This window comes from Tamandua tetradactyla, chromosome 14 (assembly GCF_023851605.1).
Source record: "Tamandua tetradactyla isolate mTamTet1 chromosome 14, mTamTet1.pri, whole genome shotgun sequence".
Classification (NCBI taxonomy): domain Eukaryota; kingdom Metazoa; phylum Chordata; class Mammalia; order Pilosa; family Myrmecophagidae; genus Tamandua; species Tamandua tetradactyla.
In genome coordinates this window covers 90,995,933-91,009,985 of record NC_135340.1, presented here as the reverse complement: position 1 = coordinate 91,009,985, position 14,053 = coordinate 90,995,933, and the positions used below count along the sequence as shown (strand labels likewise).

Below are 14,053 nucleotides of genomic sequence, written 5' to 3'. Positions count from 1 at the left end.
GTATATTCTCTGATCATAACAGAATGAAGCTAGAAATCAATGACAAAGGGAGAAATGGAAAATTCCCAAATATGTGGAAACTAAACAACACTCTAAAACAGCCAGCAACTTAAAGAGGAAATCAGAAATGAAATTAGGAAATATCTTTAGGTGAATGAAAATGAAACTACCACATACCTAAACCTATGGGATGCAGTAAAGGCAGCGTTGACAGGGAAATTTATAGCTCTAAATGCTTACATTAAAAAAGAAAAAAAACTTGAAATCAGAGACCTAACATCAAAACAGGAAGAACTAGAAAAGAAATGCAAGCTAAACTCAAAGTAAGCAGAAGGAAGTAAATAAAAAAAAATAGAACAGAGGTAAATGAAATAGAAAACAAAAAACCAGAGAGAATCAACAAAATCAAATCTTTTCTTTGAAAAGATCAATAAAATTGACAAACCTTTAGCTAATCTGACAAAGAAAAAAAGAGAAAGGATACAAATGACGAAAATCATAAAAAAGGACATTACTACTGATTCATTGACAAAAAAGACTATAAAAGGATACTATGAAAAAACAGTATGCCAATAAATTAGATAACCTATGTGAAATGGACAAATGATCAGAAACACACAAACTACCTACATTGGCTCAAAAAGAAACAGAAGATATCAACAAAATAATTACTAGTAAATAAATTGAATCAGTAATCAAAAACCTCCCAACAAAGTAAAGTCCAGGATCAATGACTTCACAGGGGAATTCTACCAAACATTTCAAGAAGACTTGACTCCAGTTCTGTTCAAACTCTTCCAAAAAATATTGAAGAAGAGGGAATACTCTCTAATGTATTCCATGGAAGCCAACACCACTCTCAGAAACCAAAACCAGATAAAAATACTATGAGAAATGAGAACTACAGACCAAAGTTCTCATGAATATAGAAGCAAAATCCTCAAGAAAATACTAGCAAGCAAAATCCAACAGTACATTAAAAGAATTATATACCATGATCAAATGGGATTTATCCCTGGTATTCAAAGTGGGTTCAACATTAGAAAATCATTTAATGTAATATATCACATTAACAGAATGAAGGAAAAAAGCCACATAATCAACTCAATTGATACAGAAAAGCACATGACAAAATCTAGCACCCCTACTTGATAAAAACACTTAGAAGACCAGGAATAGAAGAAAACTTTCTCAACATGATAAAAGAAGCATATGAAAAGCTCACAGCTAAAATTCCTTCTTAATGGTATAAGACTGACAGCTTTCCCTCCAAGATTAGGAACAAAATAAGGATGTCCACTCTCTCACTGTTCTTCGGCATAAGAAAAAGAAATAAAAGGCATCCAAATTGGAAACTTTCACTATTTGCCAATGGTAAGATCCTACACACAGAAAACCCTGAAAAATCCACAAGAAAGCTCCTAAAGGTAAAAAATCAATTCAGCAGAGCAGCTGGTACAAGATCAACACCCCCAAAATCAGCAGTGTTTCTATACCCAAGTAATTGGAAGGGAAAAAAAAATCAAGAAAAATTCCATCTACAATAATAACTAATAGAATCAAATATCTAGGATTACATTTAACTAAGGATGTTGTGCCAGTTTCAAAGGATATATGTACCCTAGAAAAGCCATGTTTCAATCCTAATTCCATTTTGTAAAGGCAGCTGCTGCTTTTCATTCCTATTCAGTACTGTATATTTGAAACTGTAATTAGATCATCTCCCTGGAGATGTGACTCAATCGAGAGCAGTTGCTAAACTGGATGAGGTAGAGATGTGTCTCTACCCATTCGGGTGGGTTTTAATTAGTTTACTGGAATCCTATAAAAGAAGAAACATTTTGGAGAATGTGAGAGATTCAGAGAGAGTAGGGAAGGATGAAGAATGACATAGCCATGAGAAGCAGAGAGTCCACCAGCCAGCGATCTTTGGAGATAAAGAAAACGCCTCCCAGGGAGCTTTATGAAACAGGAATCCAGGATAGAAAGCTAGCAGATGATGCTGTGCTTGCCATGTGCCTTTCCAGATGAAAGAGAAACCCTGACTGTGTTTTCCATGTGCCTTTTAACTTGAGAGAGAAACCGACCTTCTTGAACCAAAGTATCTTTCCCTGGATGCCTTAGGTTGGACATTTCTACAGACTTGCTTTAATTGGGACATTTTCTCAGCCTTAGAACTGTAAACTTGCAACTTATTAAATTCCCCTTTTAAAAAGCTATTCCATTTCTGGTATATTGCATCTGGCAGCTAGCAAGCTAGAACAGATGTAAAGGACTTGTACACAGAAAACTGCAAAACATTGTGAAAAGATATAAAAGAACACTAAAATAAATGGAAGGACATTCCATGTACATGGATTAGAAGACCAAATATTGTTAAGATGCCAATACTACCCAAAGCAATTTATGGATTTAAAGCACTCCTAGTTAAAATTCCAACAACCTTCTTTGCAGAAGTGAAAAGTCAATTATCAAATTTGTATGGAAGTGCAAGTGACTCCAAATAGCTAAAGCCAACTTGAAAAAGACTAATTTGGAGGCCTCATACTTCCTGACTTTAAAGCTTATTACAAAGCTACAGTGGTCAAAACAGCATGGTACAGGCACAAGGATAGATATATAGACCAATGGAATTGAATTGAAAGTTCAGAAGTAGATATACTCACTCTCATTTATAGTCAACTCATTATTGACAAAGCTGTCAAGTCCATTCAATTGGAAAAAAATGGTGTCTTCAACAAATGGTGCTAGAACTGGATATCTACATAAAAGAATGAAAGAGGACTCCTATTTCATACCACTTAGAAAAATTAACTCAAAATGTATCAAAGACTTAAATATAAGGACCAAGGCTATAGAACCCCTAGAAGAAAATGTAGAGAAGAATCTTCAGGATCCTGTGTTAGGTTATAGTTTCTTAGACATTCCACCCAAAGCACAGGTAACAAAGAAAAAAATAGATAAACGGAATCATCTCAAAATTTAAAACTTTAATGCATCAAAGACTTTGTACCAAAAGTGAATAGGGAACCTACTCAACGTGAGAAAATATTTGAAAATCACATATCCTATAAAAGTTTACTATATGGAGTATATAAGGATATCCTACAGCCCAAGAATAAAAAGATAAACAATGTAATTTAAAAATGGGAAAAATATTTGAATAGATATTTCTCCAAAGAAGATATGCAGTTAAAAGCACATGAAAAAATTCTCCACATCATCAACCATCAGGGAAATGCAAATCAAAACCACCATTTCACACCCACTAGAATGGCTACCATTAAAAAAAATAAAACACAAAGGAGAAGGAGGAGTTATAATAGAGAAAATAGGATTTAACAAATAAGTATGACTGCTGAATCATTATATTTCTATTTCTTTCAGTCTCCAGACTAGCAGACACTAGTCTGCTCTAGTGTCTTGGAGCAGCTAGAAGGAAAAACCTAAAATTGTACAATTGTAACCCATACCAAACTCTGAAATCTGCCCTATAACTACTTGTTACAATGTACTTTGAAATTTATTGGGTTTTCTTTTTTGTATATATGTTATATTTCACCATAAAAATGTTAAGAAAAAAAACAGAAAATTGCAAGTGTAGGAGAGGATGTGGAGAAAAAAGAAAACTCATTCATTGCTGGTAGGAATAGAAAATGGTTAAGCTTCTGAGGAAGCCAATTTAGCAGTTCCTTCTAAAGCTAAGTATTAGAATTACCATATGACCCAGATATTGCGCTGCTAGGTATGTACCTGAAAGAAGTGAAAGCAGGGACTTGAACAGATATTTGCTCACCAACGTTCATGGTGGCATTATTCAAATTTGCCAAAAGATGGAAGTAACCCAAGTGTCCATCCACCAAAGAATAGATGAATAAAACGTGGTATATATACACATGTTTTATTCAGCCATAAAAGGAATAAAGTCCTGATACAGGCTACAACATGGATGAATCTTGAAGACATTTATGCCAAATGAAGTAAGCCATATACAAAAAGACAAATATTGTATGATCTCATTGCTAGGAACTAATCATTATAAGCAAACTCATAGAGTTAGAATCCAGAATATAGGTTACTAGGGGCTGGGTTGGGGGTAGGAAATGGGGAGTTAATGCCTAATTTGTACAGAATTTCTATTTCAGTTGAATGTAAAGTTTTGGTAACGGGTGGTGGTGATGGTAGCACGATATTAAGAATGTAATTAACAGCACTGAAGTATATATGTGAATGTTGTTAAAGGGGGAATTTTGAGGTCATGTGTATGTTACTAGAATAAAAATTAAAAGATAAAACATATGACTGTATAATACAGTGAACACTATTATAAATGATGGACTATAGTTAATAGTACAAGTATAAAAATATTCTTCCATGAATTATAACAAGTGTACCACACTAATGTAAGGTGTTAACTATGGGTGGCTTATGGGGAAAATACACCTAGTATAAACTATGGTGCATTTTCTATTACACCATAGTTTATTAACTGTGTATTAAAACTATGTTAATAGTACTGTGCTGGTTTGAAAGGATGTATGTACCCTAGAAAAGCCATGTTTTAATCCTAATCCCATTTTGTTAAGACAGCCATTTCTTCTAATCCCTATTCAGTATTGTATGTTTGAAACTGTAATTAGATCATTTCCCTGGAGATATATTTAATCAAGAGTGGTTGTCAGACTGGATTAGGTTGAGGTGTGTCTCCATCCATTTGGATGGGTCTTGATTCGTTTCTGAAGTCCTATAAAAGAGAAAACGTTTTGGAGAATGAGAGATTCAGAGAGAGCAGAGAATGCTGCAGCACCTCAAAGCAGAGAGTCCACAAGCCAGCGACCTTTGGAGCTGAAGAAGGAAAACACCTCTCAGGGAGCTTCAGAAACAGGAAGCCAGGAAAGAAAGCTAGCAGCCGACACCATGTTCACCATGTGCCCTTCCAAATGAGAGAGGAACCCTGACCGTGTTCACCATGTGCCTTCTCACTTGAGAGAAACCCTGAACTTCATCAGCATTCTTGAACCAAGGTATCATTCCCTGGATGCCTTAGATTGGACATTTCTATAGACTTGCTTTAATTGCGACATTTTCTCAGCCTTAGAACTGTAAACTAGCAACTTATTAAGTTCCCCTTTTTAAAAGTCATTCTGTTTCTGGTATGTTGTATTCTGGCAGCTAGCAAACTAGAACAAGTACCATTTTAATAATTTTTCATCACTTGTAACAAAGGTAGCACATTAATGCAAAGCTTCAACAATAAGGGAGTACATGAGAATGCTATATTTTTACATGGCTTTTCTGTAAACCTACAACTCTATAACATTATTTGGGGAGGGGGGGGGGTGCATGGTCCAGGAATCGAACCTGGGTCTCCCGCCTGGAAGGCGAGCATTCTACCACTGAACCACCCGTGCACACACAACTCTATAACTTATAATTAAAAAAAATTTAAAGTCAATGAATTAAATGACCAATTTAAGATTAGATGAGGAAAACCAGAGTATGCTCAAAGAAAGTACAAAGTACTAAAAAGAAAATAGTGTAAAACTAAACTAAATTTGTAAAACATACTTGTTTATTGCCATTGCAGTATTCTTCATTATTTTGCTTATTAATTCACTTACTAATTTCACACAAGGAAAATATACTAAACACTGATTCCGAGATGAAATTATTTCTGAAAGTTGACTATCTATTCAATCAAGAATTATTTCCATTTAACTATGGACAAGGCACTGTCCTAGGTGGTGAGATGGAGTGGGGGAATATTTACAGTGCAACCAGGGAGATAAGTGTATAAATGACACAGAATATAAAATAATAAATTATATTTATTTCTCTGGAGTTCATGGGAGAATGACATTAACTCTAATTGATGATGCAGGGATTATGGAAGAGATAGTCTTGAAGTAGGGTCTGAGATAGTAAGAAAGAGCAGGGAAACAGAAAATTCAGTTCAAGGCAGCCAACATCATGCAAAGTATATCTAATCTGAACAATGAAAGGTTCTGGTTAGAACACAGACTAAGAGAGAGAGAAGGCTTTAGAGGTGGATTGGAGGCAAATTGTAAAAGGTTGTAAATGCTAGGCTGTAAGGTGAGACTTAGTCTGTAGTTGATAGATGGGTGGGTATAGGGGCTGTCAATGAAGGGTTTTTGCTTTTGTTTCAGCAGGGGTAGCAATGAGAATTAGGCTCCAGGAAATATTTCTGTAGATAAAGCAGGGGTGAAGAAGGTCTGAGCTAGTGCAGAGAAGGTAAGAGTAGCGAGGCCTGGGGGATGAGAAAAATAGAAAAAAAGTTTAGCTGTGATTTGACAGCTGGACAAGGAACAATGACAGAGTCAAAGATGAGTGTCATTTTCTCAGTGAAAAGATGGTTGAGATGGTACTTAGAGAAGTAAGAAATGCAGGAAATAGTATGGAATTGCGATGAAAAATGAGTTTACCATCCTTAACTATTGCTATTATAGTGAAAAGATGGTTGCCATGCTACTTAGAGAAATAAGGAATGCAGGAAATAGTATGGGATTGGGATGAAAAATCAGTTTATCTTCCTTAATTATTGTTATTATATCATAGAAGACTTATATCAGAAATGTGGCCCTCAGATTATTAGAAAGTAATTGTTTTATGGCATAATATATCATTTAAAATAGACTTGACATTCATCTTCCTGTACCCTCAATCACTATATTCCTTCCTTATCTCTCAGTTTCTCAGGTCCCCGACAGCTCCGCTTTCTTCCAGAGTTCACCATCCCCATTGCCAGAGGGCTCCAATCCCACAGCATCTCTTCCTGCTGTGCAACACGTGGTCTGCTTCCTTCCCTATCCATCTTAAACTCAAAATCAGAAGTCTCCTCAAGCCTGGGATGGGTTATCAGCAAAGCTGCCCATTCCATTTCATCAGGAACATATTGAAAATACACTAAAAAGGCCTCTACCCAAAGAACAATAGCACAATCCTACGATTCGTCTCATTTCAGTAATTCCCCAAGTTTCAGTACTCAATTCTTTTAACTTTTTCATTGTAGTATAACAGACACACAATATAGCTTGATGGGCCACATCTTCGGATCATAATGTAAATTGGATATAAATCAAAAAGAGATAACAAACCCCCTAGATGAAAGAAGAAATCATAATGAATTTTTTTTGAACAATTGACTATAAAATCTGTAAGATGCAGCTAAAACATATTTGGAAATTCTAAACATTAGATATTGTGTATTAGAAAGGAAAGCGAAAAAAATAATAATAAACTGAAGATCAAGTTACAGATTCCTACTACCTGATATCAAGACATTGTAAAGCTACTGTGATCAAAACCGCTTCCCATTGAGGAAAGAGGGACACACAGATGAATGGAATAGTACTAAGTTTACACAAATATGGTCAGACAATTTTCAGTAAAGGCACAAAGGTAATTCAGTGCACAGAACATAGTTTTCACCCATGTAAACCCCACTCAGAGCAAGATAAAAAATGTTGGTATCTATTACTTTTTAAATGCTTTTGTTCTGAGAATTTCATGAACCCCACATGCCATAGCCCCTTACAAAGGAGGCAGAATGGGTTGGGGGGTTGGGGGCACGGGTAGTTCAGTGGTAGAATTCTCACCTGCCATGTGGGAGACCCAGGTTCGATTCCCAGCCCATGCACTTCCCAAAAACAAACAAGCAAACAAAAGAAAGGAAAAAAACAAGCAAAAATTCAACAAATGGTGCTGCAATAATGGGATACTCACATGGAAAAAGAACGAAATGGGGCAAACAGCATAAAAGAAAAAGGAGTCAGAATTGGCAAGTCACTTAATTTCTCATTTTCCCCTTACTTTTGCTGTGCCTGAAGTGCCCTCCCCACCCCTTTTCCCAAAGGCAAATGAAGAACAGTGGCAAGCAAAAGGCTTTTGGAGGTGATGGAAACGCCCTCTATCTCAATATAGTGGTGGTAGTTTTATGGGTGTAAACATTTGTCAAAGTTCATTAACTGTGTACTTTAAATGAATGTACTTAATTGTCCATAGGTTGTATCTCAGTGAGTAGGTTAAAAAAGAAAAAAGCAAACCATTGATGCACATGGTGAGCACTAAATAACTGTTAGTTTGTCCCTCCATCCCTTTTCCTTCATATATTCACTTGAGAGGAAAAATATGTAGTCCATCTTCTCCATATGAAAACTCCCCAAAACTTCTCGAAGTAACTATAAGGTTATTCCTTTGCCTCATCTTCTCTAGACTAAATCCGAATTTTTATCTTTTTACCTTTCCTATGATTTTTACTTTTCTATCTTTTTATTTAGGTGAAGAATCTTAAATTTAGATTCTGTATCTCCTCTTTAGGATAAAGAATAAAAACAGAGTATTTCACACATATTACAGAATACTTTTAGGTCCTCAGGCCCCCTCTTCACTGATGTCTACTGGCCTCAGCTACTAACAAAATGAGTTTTGTTACATCCCCTTCAATACTATTTAACAAAACACAAGAAGCTGTACAAGTATTATTTTGAAGTCTTCTATTGATCTTTTATTTAGTAATCACTGAATACTCCCCAAGTAAATCATATTTTAAACAAAAGTGACTAAGACAACCCTCTTTTTAAAATAGTAAGCAACGTTAGAAAAATTTAAGTCATTTCCTTCCACCATATCAAGGATACATTTTATTATCAGCACAGTTTTCAAATATTTATGTATTCTAATCTTAAAGCAAAATATCTCATGCTGGGCTCCTTTACAATACTTTATTTTCCAGTTATTTGTCAGTTAATATTCAAAGCAGGCTACTCTTCCAAAGTTGCTGAAATCATAGAATTCACTAAAATGGTTCATTAAGAAATCTGATGGGGCTAGAAACTCCCATTACCAATTTTCAAAATAAATACCTTAAGAAGTGAGAACTTGATTTGTAACTTAGCTTTGTGTAAAGACATAATTTTGCTTTACACTTTTTCATATTACACTTTTTTGGTATGCTGTGCGGTGGGGCTCACATTTCATTCTTTTTCCATGTGACTGTCTCATTATTGCAGCACGATTTGTTGATTGGTGTGTGTGTGTGTGTGTATGTGTGTGTGTGTGTGAGTGCCCAGGCTGAGAATCGAATCCGGGTCTCCCACATAGCAGGTGAGAATTCTCCCACTGCACTACCCTTGCACTGTGCCCTCATGTTACACTTTTTATCAGTTCTCAAAGAAGCCAGTAGAGGAAGAAACATAAAATTACCCACTCCCCCAAGTCCATTCCACTTACCTACAAAACGGGCTGGGAACAGTAGGTATCACATAACAAATGCCCCCATTCAGACAAAACGACCCGTGGCCCGGTCCGCAGGGCTTCTCGTGATCTAAAACCCATACAGAGATGGAATATAGAAAGGCAAATTACAGCTGCTTCTCATGCAACGAGCAATAGGTATGAATAGAATGAAGAGCTGGTGCTCAAAAAAAATGAAGGACACAATCTTATTCCTTATTAATAAGCAGAGACTGCTAGCCCTTTGAAAGAAAAGCAAATTAGTCCTAAGGATATGGCCATTAATTACAATGGCTTTATTAGCTGGATAACAAACAGAGAATCTCTATATTCGTTAGGTCAAAATGAGGGAATTAGAATCTTAGAATAAACAGCGGCCTCTCTCATTTAGTACAGTGCTTCTGAAGTTTTGCCTAAGGCAACTAAAGAGATATGTTTAATGTTGAATCCCTTTCATCTCCCTGTCCAATGGGTGTATTTAGGTTCTTATCTTTCCTATTAGCGCTCAAATATATTAGAATCTGAAAGCGCTTGGGAAAAAGATTTAGATTGCTGAAATAAATTCAGATTTCCAAAATAATTTATATATTTCTACATATGGCAGTCTTAACATAAAAAAAAACAAAAATAACATTTAAAGGTTTTGATTCGCAAGATTTTTTAAAGTCATAGCAATTATTGTAAAGACATAACTCAAATTCTAAAGTAAAATGAAAAACCTAAGTCATTGCTTGATAGTCAACCAAAACCTTTAAGATGTTAACAACATAAACTTCATTTCTCTCTCGCTCCCTTTCTCTCCCTCCTCTTTCTCTATCATTCCTTCCTTCTTTATCTTTGGCCTTTCCTTTATTCTTTATCTCTCTATTGTCCTTCTCTCCCTTGGCACCTCTCTCCTTCCTTCCAGCTTCCCCACCCTTCCCTGCTTTTAAACAAATTCCATTCTTTTCATTCCTGATTGTCAAAATCACTGTACAGAAAATTTAAAAAGAAAGAAAAAAGAAAAGAACTGATTGAGCAATTGAGTGTTGCTTATGATTAGAAGAAAATGGTTGACTACTTTATTCTTTGGTCTTGAAGAAAGACTTACATTGCTATAAAATTGTGCTTTGTTGGTTTCTAATTGTTTCTGTCTAGGAAATGACCTAGAATTACCTAATGTGAAGGAGAAAATGGCATTGCTCCAATTTGGCATCCAACTTGGCATTGAAGAAATTAGTATACTAATTAAAAAAAAATTACCTAACATTTATTTGCCACTAAAATACTGATACCTATTGATAAGATATAATTGCTATGAGCCAGAAATCTTCACAAATTTTGAAATTTAAATTTGAAATTTTTACTTTAGAATTGAGTAGAATAAATTTCAACATCATATTATAACTATAAAAGTTTAAAAATTTAAAGAAGAAAATAGAGCTACAAAGAATTTAAGTGGCAAGAAAATAAAGTAAAACATCCCAAACTAATTATTTTAGATTTTTCTCTCTTATTTAATGCCGCACTTCTTTGTAATCAAACAGCTTTTAATGAGATAATGCTTATAATTTTTCAGGATTAATTTAGTTAACAAATAAAATCCCATTTAACATTTTATTAGAGAGTTCTATTGAGGGTACAGAGTAACTTTGAAATAGATTGCTTCTTGGCTGAAATTAATGTCTTTGTTTTTAACTGGATTATAACCAGACATGTCTGAACACTTAGAATTTTACCAGTAAAGCAAACTCATCTAACCTGAATCACTCACTACCCGTGAATTTGTTTTTATTCTAATTTCATTTACTTATTATTTGAGAAGTTGATATCAGATATAGAGTACACCTAGAATCTGTCAGTTTGTAAAAAAGCAATAAAACATATAAATCTACTATAAAATATAGTCATGCTACAAAGGATTTCCGATTTTTCAAACAGTTGCAGTTGGGGAAAATAAAGCCCTGTGTTAATACACATTAATATATATTTTTGCCCTATTGCTATGTGACACACATTGACATAAGTCTAAACTTGTAAGAAATTACCTGTTGTCATCTTAATTTTTAAATAGTTTCATTCTTGTTCAAAAGATTAGGGTTGAAAAACAGCACCTAAAATAGTTTAAAATTAATAATTTAGGAAAAGTCTTCTTTTCAGAGCATTATCAAATATCAAATATTCTACTAGCAATACTTTTTAAGTGTTATAAATAATTAAGACTTTTTATACTAATGACAAAAATATTTGGTTAGATTATTGTTTAGATATTTATTGCAAATTAATGAAAATCTGAACAGATAAAACTTAAAGCGCAACACGAAACAGCACAAATGCATTAAATGTAAATTATTGTCTAAATAATGTAATATAATCTTAAATCTCTCTCTAGAGAAAAATAAAGTAAGTTTTACTTTTAATAAACATTACTAATGTAGATTATATATCGAAAGCTATGAGTCGGTAAATGAAACTGAATGACCTGTATTGACTTTGCTTTTTCATAAAGCCTATTTCTAATCTAACTCTTAAGTAGAGTCGATAGCTTTCAATATTTCAGTTTACTGAAAATGGCCCAACAGTCCAGAAAAATCTTTAAAAGCATTACAAATTTGTACATCTTTATAGAACCTATAAATCTTTTTATTTTTTTATAAAGGTACTTTCGAGCTTTTGGAGATTGCACTTTACATTTACCAATCCACACACGTCTTTTTTAAAAAAATGCCTGGTACCTGGTAAAGCAAAGTAGCGAATGCAACACACTTATGTGTGAAGTAATCAGCTATAACAAAAAACAAAGGCATTAAAAAACATATTTGAAGAGATGAAGGATTTATACTTACGTTAAGACAAACTCTCAATTCAGTTTCCCAAAGGGAAACCCCTGACTTGTAGCAAAAATTCTGAATCGACAGCTTCCTGCTAACACAGGTGTGAAGTCAAGGTCTTCTCCCAAAGCCTATCTCTGCTCTTTCTTACACCCACAAGCAGAGAGCGGGGGAGGGGAAGGGGAGCGATAGAGAAAGAACACCAAACCTACTCAAATTTAGTTTGAAACAATCACTGGCTCCATGTATTGCTTTCCTTCTTCCAAACAAACAGAGCTCACCTCAGTAAAAACTTGTATTTACACACACACACACACACATACACAAATGTGTTGGACAGGAAGTGTTTTCCAAGTTTTTGAATGCTGCAGACTACAGCAGTTGTGGCTTGCATTTTCTAATTGGTGTCAAAAATCTGATTTATCTGGTTGCAGTGTGGGCAAAGCTGAGACAAAGCCCCAGGTGTGCACGGGGGCCAGGCACCAGGCGAGGGGCTCCTCCCTTTAGTCCACATGTTCAGAGGAGTGAATGAAGCCAAATTTCACTTGGGAAAGGAGTTTGTACTCAGCTGGGCTCCCAAATCACCCTTCAACTTGTGCAATTATCAAATAAACCACATTCTTTAGAATCCTTACTCTTTGCCTGTCTGAGTCATTCAAGACTATTGTATAAATTTGTGCACAGAGGAATTTTAATGTTGAGCTAACTAACCTCATTCCACAAGGTGTTTTAAAAAATAAGGATTTCCTTACACATCACATAAACTTTACATAAGTGACGGCTTGAAAAATGGGCAAAAATGAAAGTATGTAATAGCCATAACAGAAAATATAACATGTTCAATTTGAAATGAAAATGATCATTGAACTCAATTAATACTAATGGCAATGCAATTACCTACAAATTATTGCTAAGCTATAATATATGCATTAAGGAAAGCTATAAATGTAAAAAAGTCATAAATAATTTTAAAATAGTGACTAAAACTGTACTTTTAAAAAATCTAGGGACTGGGTTCTTCATCATATAATTACCTAAAAAAAGGCTAAACATCTAGATAGTTATCTTTTCTAAAACCACAATTTAGAAAATACTTGATTGATGCAAAACACTCAAACTAGGTCCATTTGTTTTGTTTTGTTTTTTAATATTTTAAAAAACATATAATCCCATAGTCTGAAAAATTATTTCCACTATTATATATTATCTTCCACATTCAAAGGCAATTTTTACATAGTGATAATCATTATATAGGTATCATTAACTTGCAGTGTCTGAATTTTAAAATGATATTTTTATAAAAAGTTGGTATCCTTTATTATTTGATCTGAACTATGGAACTATTTTGCTGCTCATTAAGATGAAAATGACTATGAAATTGTATATGAGAGAGAATGATTTGTGAGTTCACCCACAACTTCAAGATGAACATATTAGAGCCACCATGGCAGTCGGTTATGTATAGATTATTTTTTGCACAATGCAAATGAACTTCACCTTTGGAGCCATGTAATTCTAAAGTGGAAAACCTGACGATTTTCAAGCTAATTCTCCACTCTACACAAAAGCCTTGGTTTCTAACAGTTCATTTGTCTATCCATCTAGCAACCAATGTGTACTAAACAAATGAGTCTCTTGCTGGGTGGGGAAATGACAGGCACAAACAAGTAATTACAGCAATGTTTTAGGCTGACTCACATAAACTATACTTTGATTTACTAAACAGACAGTTTATGTGATTCCATCTAATATGTCCTCATAGGTATATATCCTCATATCCTCAAATAATGTTAGATATTGCTATATTCGCACACACACAAACAATGCTTAACTGTTAAGAGCAATCAGAGAACGTTTCCAAGAGGAAGAAGTATTGGGACCAAGCCCTGAGGATGAGCAGGGGTTTGTAAACAGAGAAGAATGAACATTCCAGACAGAAGTAACAGCATGTTCAAAGGCACAGACCAAAGAAAGCCCTGGTGTGTTTAGAT

General features: G+C 34.6%; 1 protein-coding gene across 2 annotated transcripts in view; it reads right to left on the bottom strand.

Annotated features, from left to right (window-relative positions):
- NRG4 (neuregulin 4) overlaps positions 1-12,420 on the bottom strand; it is a 172,272-nt gene extending 159,852 nt beyond the window's left edge. For both annotated transcript variants that reach the window (XM_077128481.1, XM_077128482.1), the window contains exons 1-3: positions 12,078-12,420; positions 11,280-11,345; positions 9,250-9,343 (exon numbers count right to left, since the gene is read on the bottom strand). In XM_077128481.1, coding sequence (XP_076984596.1) covers positions 9,250-9,343; positions 11,280-11,289 — 104 coding nt within the window. In that variant the 5' untranslated portion in view covers positions 11,290-11,345; positions 12,078-12,420. The remainder of the gene's footprint in view (positions 1-9,249; positions 9,344-11,279; positions 11,346-12,077) is intronic.
- Between the last annotated feature and the right edge of the window lie 1,633 nt (positions 12,421-14,053).